Raw genomic sequence first — 12,005 nt, 5'->3', positions numbered from 1 at the left:
ACAGTGGCCTGGGAGCGTCTTAGGGTACAGAGAGGGTTTGGGGAGGGCCAGTCTGGCTTTGGGATTGAATGAGAAAGGAAGAAAGAGTCCTTTCTTGGGCATGGACCCCTTCCCTGAAGCGTTTCTTAAAAGTCATAGTCTCTCAAGGAGTCCAGGAGAAATGAGGTTCTCAAGCTCACTGGGTATCAAGGGCTCTTTCCCACCGCTAATGGACACAGAATTCATGCAAAAAAAAAAAAAAAAAAAAAAGTTGAAGAAGAAACAGAATGGTTGCAGTCTCAAAGTATCTTCTTCAAGGTTTTTATTAATTTCGTTGGGAAAATAGTAATGCTACCACAGAGAAATCCAGAAAACACTACCTTAACCAACGGACATCAATAAACCCATTTAATATATGTCTTCTGTACCTGAGACAATGCACTGACAAAGACACACCTTTCTGTGGTTTTCTTGCCAAAATGCTGAACCTCAATCTGATGATGAGAAAATTGTCAGGAAAACCCAAACTGGGGGATATTTTGGTCCTACAAAACCTCTTCCAAACTGTCAAGGTCATGAAATATAAGGACAGACTGAGGAGCTGTCACAGACCAGAAGAGACCAAGCTGAACTGACAGCCAATAGAATGTGCTTTCATGCAACAGAAAAGGGACATCAGTAGAAAAGCCAGAAAATTGAATAAAGTCCGTAGTTAATTAATAGCATTGGGTCAATGTTAATTTATTTGTTTTGACAGTTGCTCAATATTTATGTAACATGAGCCTATTGGGGAAGCTGGGTGAAGGGTGCTTGTGAACTCTCTGTAATATTTTCTCAACTTTAATGATTTTAAAATAAAAATTTAAAAGCAGGGGTGCCTGCTTGGCTTGGTTGGTTAAGCATTTGCCTTTGGCTCAGGTTATGTGGGCTGGAGCTCTTCTTGGGCTCCTTGCTCAGCGGGGAGCCTGCTTCTCCCTCTGCCCCTCCCCCTGCTTGTGTATGCGCACTCCCTCTCTCTCTGTATCAAATAAATAAATAAAATCTTTAAAAAATTTTAAAAGCAATATAAAAAAGCGCTCTCTCCCAAAGCAGTTGTCTGTGTGTAAAAGGCCTAGAGAAACTGGGTGGTGGGAAATGTAGCCTGGACACCTGAAAATTCTGTATCTCTTCTGCCCCATTCCATAGCGTCCTTCTATGTTGAGCTCCCAGCTGCCCCCACAAGCCTTCTAGACTGGCCCTGCTCACATCTCATTACAGCCATGCTTCCACCAAGTGTCCACCCCTGCTGCTGCAATGTGGACAGGTCCTGGTCTGTTACACGTATAGTGGGTCCTTCAAACAGTGTCCCCTGCAAAGTCATGTCCACCGGCAACTTGGAATGTGTGACCATATTTAGAAATAGGGTCTTTATACATGTATACATTTATATATCTACATAGATGTCATTATGGTAAGAATTGAGGTGAGGTCATACTGGGTTAGGGTGAGCACCAAACCCAATGAGGGTCCGTTTATTTTATTTTATTTTTTTGGTTTTAAAGATTTTATTTATGTATTTGACAGAGAGAGTGAGAGAGCACAAGCAGGGGGAGCAGCAGGCAGAGGGAGAAGGAGAAGCAGGCTTCCCGCTGAGCAGGGATTTCCCAATGTGGGGCTCGATCCCAGGACTCTGGGATCAAGACTGAATCGAAGGCAGATGCTTAACTGACTGAGTCCCCCAGGCTCCCCTGAGTGAGTGTCCTTAGAAGACACAGAAAAAGACACAGGGAGACAGGCACAGACATAAAGGGCCATGTGAAGATGGGGAGGCAGAGATTGGGGTGTTGTTGCCACAAACCAAGGGATGCAAGGATCACCAGAAGCTGGAAGAGGTAAGTAAGGCTCTCCCCTAGAACCTTCAGAGGGTGGCCCTGCTGAGCCCTTGATTTTGGACTTCTGGTCTCCAGAGCAGTAGAGAATACACCTCTGTTACTTGAACCCACATTTGTGGTGATTTGTCATGGCAGTCCCAGGATACTAATACCTAGGGATTGTACTTTTCTTATCTTTGTCCACATCTTAAGTAATTTTGATGTGTATCTTCTTTTTCCTTGTAGGCCGGGAGCTTCCGGGTGGCCGGGACTGTCTCTTCCATTAGACTGGGCTCTGAGGACAGGGGCCGTGCCTCTTTCCTTGAACTGCGATATCATGAGGTCCCCTCCTTCCTTAGGAACCCATTCCCTTAGGGCGCCTGGGTGGCTAAGTTGATTGAGCTTCTGCCTTTGGCTTGGACTGTGATCCCGGGGTCCTGGAGTCAAGCCCGGTGTCAGGCTCCCTGCTCAGCGGGGAGTCTGCTTCTCCTGCTGCTCTCTCTCTTTCTCACTCTGTTAAATAAATAAATAAATAAAAAGTCTTAAAAAAAAAAAAAAAAAAGGAACCCATCCCCTGGGTGCCCAGCCCATCCTCAGCACACAATGCGGGCTCTGTTGGGGGGGCTGCCTGGCTCAGCCACCCCACCTGTTTGGGTTGGCATTGGTCCCCGGCGGCAGGCTGGCAGGGAGACTCCCCAACCACAGGAGACACCGCCCTAGACTTCTCTTTCGCCCCCTCCTTCTTGGGGCAGCCGGAGTGAGGGCCAGGTACCACTGTCCACACAAAGCTTGTCTAGGAGTCCAGCGCCCAACAGACAAGCCCCCCATCCCATGAATTCCTGCTGCCCCCGAAAGCGGCCTCTCCTCCGAATGTCATGAGTGCCAGACTAGACCATTTGTGCCTTGTTCCATGTCTGTAGGGCTTAGTCCCACGATCCAGGCCAGGGTTCTAATCCTGGGTGCTGGCAAGGTGGAGGTGGGGGAGATCAGAGTTCTATTCCACGCTGGGGTTCCAGAGTCTGTAGGGGCTAGGAGGGCTGGCAAAAGTGTCTTCTTAGATTGTGTGTGTGAGCTTGTAAGTCGTCGGTTCCCTATCCCTCTCAACTTTTAGATTTCCCTTGGAGGCTGGCAAGGAAGGAACCTCTTTTGGATTCCACCGAATCAGGTAGAAGTGTGCAGACGGAGAGCTTTTCTTGTTTCCTGTGCACTAGGGGTTTTATGCGTGGTTCCTTGCAGGTGGGGAGACGGGGTGGTGGGCACCACAGAGAAAGCTGGTGTTGGGCTCTGCACCCACTCTCACTGCGCAGGTCCCTGTGGGTGCTGTATTTTTCTCTGGTAAGTGGCCCCCCCTCCACGCCCAAAGGCAATATGCTCCTAACAAATGCATCTGTCTCTCAGCCAAAATCCCTGCTGCCTCTCACTGGGGAAGGTGTAGGGCTGGGCCAGGGTGGGGGACCATCCTCTGGAAGGAGATTAGAGTGTCTGTCAGGGGTGGGTGGGGCGAGGTGTGGCCCTAACTTACTCACATCCTTGCAAGTCCTTGGGCGGCAGATTTGGGGAGCCCACAGCCTCCATTGTCTGTCTCAGCATTGTCTTCTGAGCTCCTCAGCCCTGGGGAGGGGGTGCTCTCTGGCGTCTGCCTTGGTAGCAGTCAGGGTTGGGGGAAGAGGGTGGTTTTGCTTCCCGCCTGGGAGCAGTTGATCCTAGGAAGTGCGTTGGAGCCTCCAGCGGGGGCTGTTGGGGCCTGTCTGGGAAGATGGGACGCATCAGGCAGCCCCAGACACGACTGCATTCCTCCCAACATGCCTGCTGGGGTCCACGGAGCGGAGGGGCTGGCGGGAGGGCGGGGCGTGGCTGGAGGGGGGGCCTTTGGAGGTTGTCTGGGAGACACAGGGCAGCTGAGGTCCTGATATGCAAATCTCCAAGGCAGAGCCAAATGGACTCCTGGAAACGTCCCCTGAGCCTCAGGGATTTCAGGAGTCAGGGTCCCGCAAGTCTGCTCCCAGCTTCTGCATTTCCTCCCACCCTCAAACCCCTTAGACCAGCTCCAAAAGGGTTCCAATAAGGGTGCCTGAGCCAGCCTCTCCCACTGCAGTGGCCCAGGGAGGGGGTGGCTGAGAGACCCCTGGGGCTAGAAGGAAAAAAGCCTTCCTGTCCTGTTCCAGGGCTGTGGCTCCACCCTCTTTGGGCCCAGACTAGGTTACAGCAATGATAACCAGACCTTGCTAACCACACTTGGCTTACCAACCCTTTTCACATACACTACCACGCTGGATTCTCAGGGCTGACTCTGCATGAGGCAGGGCAGAGGATATTTATCCCCATTTTACAGATGAGCAAACTGAGGCTCAGAGAACTTTCGGGTCCTCGGTGGCACGGGGGTCCGTAGCAGAGCCAGCAGCAGTCTGACTCCATGCTCTGTCACCATGGCTCTGGCTGTGCCTGACATGCCACCTGTCCTTGGCCAGCTGCCCTTGGCCAGCCAATGCCATGGGCCCACCCACAGGTGTGTGGAGGATCTCAGAGTCTGTGCCCAGGGTTGGGGAAAGCCTCCTGGATTTCCCTTCAAGAGGGGGTGGCAGGGTGGGAGCCTGAGCCACTGGACTGGCTGGGCATGTTTCCAGGATGGGACAGGCTTCTTAGCACAGCCTAGCAGGTCAGATCTGGGAAGACCCCCAAGAACTTCTTGTCTTTTTCCATAGATGGTGATGCTGAGGGGGCATCGCTGTGCCTCCCGTAACCTTGCCATGCTGGCATTTTTCCAGCCAGGTACCCCCTGGAGTGATGGACTTCCTCTCTGTGGATGTCAGAGGCCCACCTGGTTCCTGGGACTCTCCCAGGTCACCAGGTTTGTGGTGCAGAGGCCCTACTCCCCGCCGCCTGGCCGAGCCCGGTGCTCGGGCTCCCAAGGGCCGCGGCTCCTAGGGCTGGATGGGAAAGTATAGCCTGCAGGCCCACACCTCCTATGTGAATCACGCCTGGCGGGATGAGAAACCAAAAACACCCTAAACAATGAGTTTCCAGTAAAATATGATAGACGTGATGAGGCGGGGGAGGGGAGGGATCTGACTGGGAGTTGGCACTGGCCTGTGGGTGATGAAAGCCAAGGGGGATGGAAAATGCCAGTCCCGCCCCCTCCTCAGGAGTATAAAGCACCCACATCCTATTCCAACTTACCTGAGCACCTCTCTCTCCTCGCTGCCGACCAGCTCGCTTGCTCACTCACTCACCTCCCTCCTTGGCACCATGACCACCTGCAGCCGTCAGTTCACCTCCTCCAGCTCCATGAAGGGCTCCTGTGGCATCGGCGGTGGCTCCAGCCGCATGTCCTCTGTCCTGGCTGGAGGGTCCTGCCGGGCCCCCAGCGCCTATGGGGGCCTGTCGGTCTCCTCCTCCCGCTATTCTTCCGGGGGGGCCTGCGGCCTGGGGGGTGGCTACGGTGGTGGCTTCAGCAGCAGCAGCAGCTTTGGTGGGGGCCTGGGTAGTGGCTTTGGTGGAGGTTATGGTGGTGGCCTGGGTGCTGGCTTTGGTGGTGGCTTTGGTGGTGGCCTCGGTGCTGGCTTCGGCGGTGGCTTCGGTGGTGGGGACGGGCTCCTGGTGGGCAGTGAGAAGGTGACCATGCAGAACCTCAACGACCGCCTGGCCTCCTACCTGGACAAGGTGCGGGCCCTGGAGGAGGCCAACGCCGACCTGGAGGTGAAGATCCGGGACTGGTACCAGAGGCAGAGGCCCGCTGAGACCAAGGACTACAGCCCCTACTTCAAGACCATTGAGGATCTGCGGAACAAGGTGTGCAGATTGGGCAGCAGGACCTGTCATTCCAGCGACCTCACACTGGAACAATAGAAGCCCAGGCCACTGGCAACTTTAGATTCCTAGACAGGGCCGACTCCAACCCCAGATCCCTTCTTTTGGCTCCAGACACCTCTGGCAGAGCTGGTCAGCGTCCCTGGCCTTGCTCATGGCCTTCTGGGCTCCAGACCCCAGGCCATGTGAGACAGGGGTTTCCTGCCTTTGTGCTTTACAGAGGGAAAAGTCAAAGCTTTGAGAGGGGCTGGGAAATGCTCGAGGCCATTCAGCAAATCAGTGGCAGAACTGAGGCTAGAACCCTTGGGCCCACTTGCTAATGCAGGAGGCAGCTACCTGTTGCCCAGCACAGGGGAGGAGTGAGGCTGTAACGGGACCAGGCTAGACACCCAAACCACTCATTAGCTCATTAGTCTGGGCCGTGGCGGCTGCCGCCCATGAGCCCTGGCACCGGCCCCTCCCCACAGAAGGGGTGGGGCACAAAACCCCAGCAGAGACACTCAGTGATGACCCACCTTACATGGCCTGCACAGGAGGGAGCCTGGGGGACTGGTGTCACCTGACTCCAGCCCCACCCCTACCCCCTGCTCCAACCTGGGAGCCCTCCCCACTGATCCTGCTTCTGGGTGTCTGGCTCTGATGTCTTCTGTGGATTAGGTGAATCAGATGATGAGGGAGGGAATCCAGCCAATCCAGGGTTCAATCTTTGTTCTTGTTCTTCTGCCTCTTCTTTTCTTATCCTCTGGGCTTGCTGGGTCTCCTCTTTTGGGAAAGCCCCACCTGAGGTCCCACAATCTCGCAGGCTCGAAAAGGAATGTGTGAAGACCGGCAGGGCTGGCTGATGCACAAAGAGGAGAATCAGACCAGGGAAGGGAGTCCTGAGAATCTTAGGTCCCTCTTCTCCTCTGTAGGTGGGGGAAATTGAGGTCCTGCAACCCATCAGGAGTGGAACTGGGAGCTGTGACTCCAGGGCTTTCGGTTCCAAGGCCAGGGCTGTTTCTAGCCACTCTTCTGCCCAGGAGTCAGCAAAGTCCTGGGTCAGAGCTGGACCACTGGGACTTCTCCTTTAGGCTGTTGTGGCAAAGGCTTTGGGAGAAGGGGAGACTCAGGTGAGAGTAGGAAAGCAAGCCTGATGTCTCAGGCTGCGATGAAGTCTGGCTAGTGATGTCCGTTTGACCAATGACCTGCGTCCTCTCCATCTGCAGATCCTCACGGCCACTGTGGACAATGCTAATGTCCTCCTGCAGATAGATAATGCCCGGCTGGCTGCTGATGACTTCCGGACCAAGTGAGTTTGCAGTGGTGGCTCGAGATGTCCAATCTTTCCAGGCTGGGGCATTTTCATGTTCCCTAAATAGAGCTGGCAAGTTGCCAGGATGGCCACGTGAAAACCCCTTGGGGTGCTTGTAAAAATACAAGCTTCTTGGGCCCCACCCTTGGAGTTCTGATTCAGTTATTCTTAACAGGCTACCTGAGTGATTCTGATCCACAGCCAGGTTTGGGTGCCATTGCTTTAGGAAGAGGTGTTTCCTACTTCCCCACCTGCCCTTGAAGTGCAGGAGGCACTTGCAGTTGGAGTCTTGCCTGCTGTTGGTTGTGGGGCCAGAAGCATCTCCCCTCCCTGAGTTCTACAGCCTGATGAACTGCTTTATTCCCTGCCCCCAGGAATGCTCAGATTGGAGCCATCAATGGGGGCTGTGTCCAACCATGCCATTTTCAAGATGGACTCCCTAAACCACCCCCAGGGGGTGCTGGTTATGGGAAGACGCTGCAGGGGGCAGAGAACAAAGCCTTCAGTGTGGCCCAAATGGATGTCTCATTCCTTTTCTTTCGGGTCATTCCAGGTATGAGACGGAGCTGAACCTGCGCATGAGCGTGGAGGCTGACACCAACGGCCTGCGCCGGGTGCTGGACGAGCTGACCCTGTCCAGAGCCGACCTGGAGATGCAGATCGAGAGCCTGAAGGAGGAGCTGGCCTACCTGAAGAAGAACCACGAGGAGGTGAGGGCTGGCTTAGAAGATGAATGGGAGGGAAGGGATGGAATTGAGATGGGGGAGGGCAATGCTCAGGCCAGGAACATTTCTGACTGGGGAACCACCACGAGGATCCTGACTGTGGACTGTGCTTTGGTTGTGCAGGAGATGAACTCTCTGAGAGGCCAGGTGGGTGGAGATGTCAACGTGGAGATGGACGCTGCCCCTGGTGTGGACCTGAGCCGCATCCTGAACGAGATGCGCGACCAGTACGAGAAGATGGCGGAGAAGAACCGCAAGGACGCCGAGGACTGGTTCTTCAGCAAGGTGGGTGTCATTTTGGGCGGAAGGGACCCAGAAGACTGGCCTTCCAGGTACTTCTAGTGTGAATGGCTTTTTTTTTTTTTTTCTTTTCTGCAGACAGAGGAGCTGAACCGCGAGGTGGCCACCAACAGCGAGCTGGTGCAGAGCGGCAAGAGCGAGATCTCCGAGCTCCGGCGCACGGTGCAGAACCTGGAGATCGAGCTGCAGTCCCAGCTCAGCATGGTAGGCGAGCTAGCTGCCAGGCATGGGTTGGACTCGGGAACCAGCAGGAGGGAGTGACTACCCTCATTGATCCCTGACTCCCTGATCTTTCCCTCCCTTACAGAAAGCATCCTTGGAGAACAGCCTGGAGGAGACCAAAGGCCGCTACTGCATGCAGCTGGCCCAGATCCAGGACCTGATCGGCAACGTGGAGGAGCAGCTGGCCCAGCTGCGCTGCGAGATGGAGCAGCAGAACCAGGAATACAAGATCCTGCTGGACGTGAAGACAAGGCTGGAGCAGGAGATCGCCACCTACCGCCGCCTGCTGGAGGGCGAGGACGCCCAGTGAGTGCACTGCCCTCCAGCCCAGTCCTGTCCCTCTTCCCCATTCACCTGTTCTACTCCCTGTGTCTAATGATCTTGCCCTTTTCTGTCTTCACAGCCTCTCCTCCTCCCAGTTCTCTTCTGGCTCTCAGTCCTCCAGAGACGGTAAGACCTTCCTCCTCATCAGGCCTGGACTCATCTCCACTTCCTGTCTCCCAGCAGGTCTAGGGAGTTGGCTTTTTGAAGGGCTGAGCTAGAGTTTTCTCACCCAGGATCCCTAATAAACCTCTTTGGGAAGCAGAAGCCATTTTCTAAATCTTCCTTAGCGTTAGGAGCTGGTGGCCTCTACTTTTTACTTCTGTCCACTGGTGTCTGTGGCAGACTCCATGGTTCTGGTGGTCAGCACCAAGGACAGCCCGCCCCCTCCCCCCTGCCCCCAAGTGACTCTTCCCCTGAGACCAGTCCATTTGGGTGGATCTGGACTGAACCAGTCTGGTCCGAGTCTGTAAGAGCCTCCAGTATGAGGACACAGACTCTGTTCCTGACCTTAGGGAGCTCTAGTCTGAAAAAAATGTGTTGATGGTATCAGTGCTAGGATAGGGCAGTGAGCTAAGGGATAGTGAGGGTAGAGGGCAGCAGGGAGATAGTTCATTTAAGTCCCATCAACTCCCTGGTCTCCCCACTCTGTTTCTCCACTGCCTGTCTCCTGCTGGTAACACCCTCTGTTCCCTGTTCCCCAGTGACCTCCTCCAGTCGCCAGATCCGCACCAAGGTCATGGATGTGCACGATGGCAAGGTGGTGTCCACCCACGAGCAGGTCCTTCGCACCAAGAACTGAGGCTGCTCAGCGTTGCTCAGGCCTAGGAGGCCCCCCATGTGGACACAGATCTCACTGGGGGATCCCCTCTCTTGCCCGCCAAGCACTTCACACTTGAGTCCTTCCTCACCCTTCCCCCCTCCTGGCAATCAATAAAGCTTCATTGTGAGTTGCACAACTCCCGCCTCTGCCTGGTCATTGTCAGGAGTGGAGGTGGGGAGAAAGCGGGGGAAGCATCTCTTTGGAGCTTAGCACCTGGCTGCGGCCTCTGGGACTGGGAGAAAGGGCCTGGGGGTGGACTGGGCTCAGGTCCTGGGATGGATTTCACCATCTCGAAAGATACAGAAAGAAGTGTGTCCTAGGTCGTTCGTGGTGTCTCCCAGGGCATGGAGAAACATTCATTCACTTGTTTCATTCATTTGTTTACTCACTTATTCATTAGTTTGTTTATTCTCTTGCCAATAAAGTGCACACAACATGCCTTTTGTGTGCCAGGCACTGTGAAAGGTTAAAGACTTTTTAAAAACAATTTGTCATCAGGGATTTCTTGGAGAATATATTGAAAACCATATATCTTTTCTCCTCCCCCAGCCCAATAAGCACACGCACATTTGCACATAACTCATGAGGTTCATGGGTCTCCTAAACTTATCAGTGGAGGTCCACAAACCTAGTAAGAACTCATGCTTTATTGAGAAGTTGTCTCCCTCCATCCCACCTGCTCTTGCCTCTAGAGCTGGGGCTGAACCAGCCTGCTATCAGTTGATGTAGTGCAGGTTGATTATCATCTCCAAGCCTCCTTTTCCCTGTCTGTAAAGTGGGTACAGTGACACTACCTACTTCATGGGCTTTTTGTGAGGATTTGCTGGAAGAATGCATGAAGCCCCTTAGCAGAGGGCCTGGCACTGTGCAGGCTCATTCACTGTGAACAATATTGGGTGAGTTACCTCTCGTGTGTGGTGATTCTCCATCTATGATGAGGGTAGTTTTACAGGCTTTGGGAACAGATTGACTGGATTCTAATGCTGGTTCTGTTCTGTATTAGCTCTGTGGTCTTGGAGAGTCTCTGTTTCCTCACTTATCTAGTAAGCAAGGTGAACTCAACTTCTTGGAGTGACTATGGGGATCCAGTAAATGAAAGCACATTAAGAACCAGGTTGTAGGTGGCAGGAGACTTCTCTGGTGCAAAGTGTCTTTTTTTCTGTAAGGGGCTGGAAAAGGGAGAGAAAGGGAGGATCTCACCTGAGTGCATAGTGAAGATTCCAGAGGTTGGGTGGGGCTCATGGCCTCCAGCTAGGAAAGAGTTGACTAGTCACTGTGTCAATTTCAAGAGCTCATTCATTTGGCTGTGTGAATGAAACTTCTAGGCAGAACCAAGGATAGGACCGGGGTTAAAGAAAGTCTTAGTTCTCTCAAGAACTAAGGATCGCAAGGGATCTGGGATCTTGAGAGCCTAGGCTCTGGAATTAGACACCCTGGGTTGGAGTCCTGGCTTCCACACTGACTAGCCTGGTAGAATTTGGAAAAGATCCCCTTTTACAAAATAGGGAATGAAAACCCTTACCACATAAGGCCAATGGTAGATTGGATGATCTCATGCAGGAAAGAGTTTAGCATTGTGTTTGGCACATAGTTGTTGCTCTATAAATGGCAGAGTAATAGGGTGAGTTATTAGGAATTGGAATGAAGTGATGTTGATTTCTCTTCACCTCATCTTCACCCCAGGGAAGAGAGACCTGCTTTGTGTTCCTGAAACTCTGGGATGTCTTTTTACCTGAGTTTTGGCATTAGAAAGGGTTTATCTGGGGTGATGTCTGGGGGAGGGTGCTCCATTCTGGAGATGAATGATTAGTTTTGGAAGTATGAGGGGACCACTCAGGGAGGAGTGTGTTGGAAGGAGTTTCCTTGGATACTGGGAAGGGATGGTTTTGTGGCCCTAAGTGTGATAAGACCCACGTGATATCCTTAGGGATGCCAGACCCCAGGGACTAGTGTTCCCAGTTGGGCAATAAACTCATGTATGGCAGGAATTGGGGGAGTGGTTCCCATTTGGTAGTCCACATGGGCCTGGGAAAAGAGCCAAACCTGTCAACAGTCACCCATGAGGATGGAAGCCTAGAACATTCCAGATCGTGTAAGAATTCCCAGACATCACTCTGCTGTGGAGGTGGTGGCCGATTAAAGTTTCCACCCCCCAAAAGAGATCTGCTTTAGAGGAATAGAGAATGTGAGATTTTTTTAGACTTGAGTGTGGTGTGGTGAACTTCCCCTCCTCTTGACTGGCTACCATTAAATCTGTTTGCAGGGAATATAGGGGGAGTGGGCGTGCTTGATGGTAACGATGGTGGCTGGAGGCCACCTGTTGAAAGCAGGTTCAATAGTGGGAGGGAAGGAACTCAAACTGTGGGCCTTGAGGGGGTTCCACCCTGCCTGGGCCCCACAGGGAAAGAGCAGACAGAGCCGCCACGCCAGGAGCTCACATGGAGACCTCCCTCTCTGGGGTCCCTGACCACTATAATGCACTGGGAAGAGTGGAGTCAACGCTTTGAGTCCTGCTGCTGACCCATGATCTTGTTCACAAGGTCTGACACCACAAGAACCACCTAAAGACCAGGGCCAGACTCTGACAACAATAGCAAGCAGACAGCCACCCTGGATTTGAACCATAGGAAACCAGGAAAGTGACTCCACAGCACAGTCTAGTGGAGGCAGAAGGAATTGCCTGTGGG

The 12,005-nt window shown here is 53.2% G+C and overlaps 1 protein-coding gene across 1 annotated transcript in view; it reads left to right on the top strand.

Annotated features, from left to right (window-relative positions):
• The window catches only part of LOC309851451 (uncharacterized protein), a 48,069-nt gene extending 38,615 nt beyond the window's left edge, over positions 1-9,454 (top strand). The window contains exons 9-17 of the mRNA XM_082706770.1: positions 4,595-4,598; positions 4,973-5,618; positions 6,842-6,924; positions 7,481-7,637; positions 7,776-7,937; positions 8,031-8,156; positions 8,260-8,480; positions 8,578-8,624; positions 9,200-9,454. Of these exons, the coding sequence (XP_082562896.1) occupies positions 4,595-4,598; positions 4,973-5,618; positions 6,842-6,924; positions 7,481-7,637; positions 7,776-7,937; positions 8,031-8,156; positions 8,260-8,480; positions 8,578-8,624; positions 9,200-9,297 (1,544 nt within the window). The 3' untranslated portion in view covers positions 9,298-9,454. The remainder of the gene's footprint in view (positions 1-4,594; positions 4,599-4,972; positions 5,619-6,841; positions 6,925-7,480; positions 7,638-7,775; positions 7,938-8,030; positions 8,157-8,259; positions 8,481-8,577; positions 8,625-9,199) is intronic.
• The last annotated feature ends 2,551 nt before the right edge of the window (positions 9,455-12,005 follow it).

This window comes from Mustela nivalis, assembly GCF_964662115.1.
Source record: "Mustela nivalis genome assembly, chromosome: 17".
Lineage (NCBI taxonomy): Eukaryota > Metazoa > Chordata > Mammalia > Carnivora > Mustelidae > Mustela > Mustela nivalis.
This window is presented reverse-complemented; position numbering and strand designations above follow the sequence as displayed.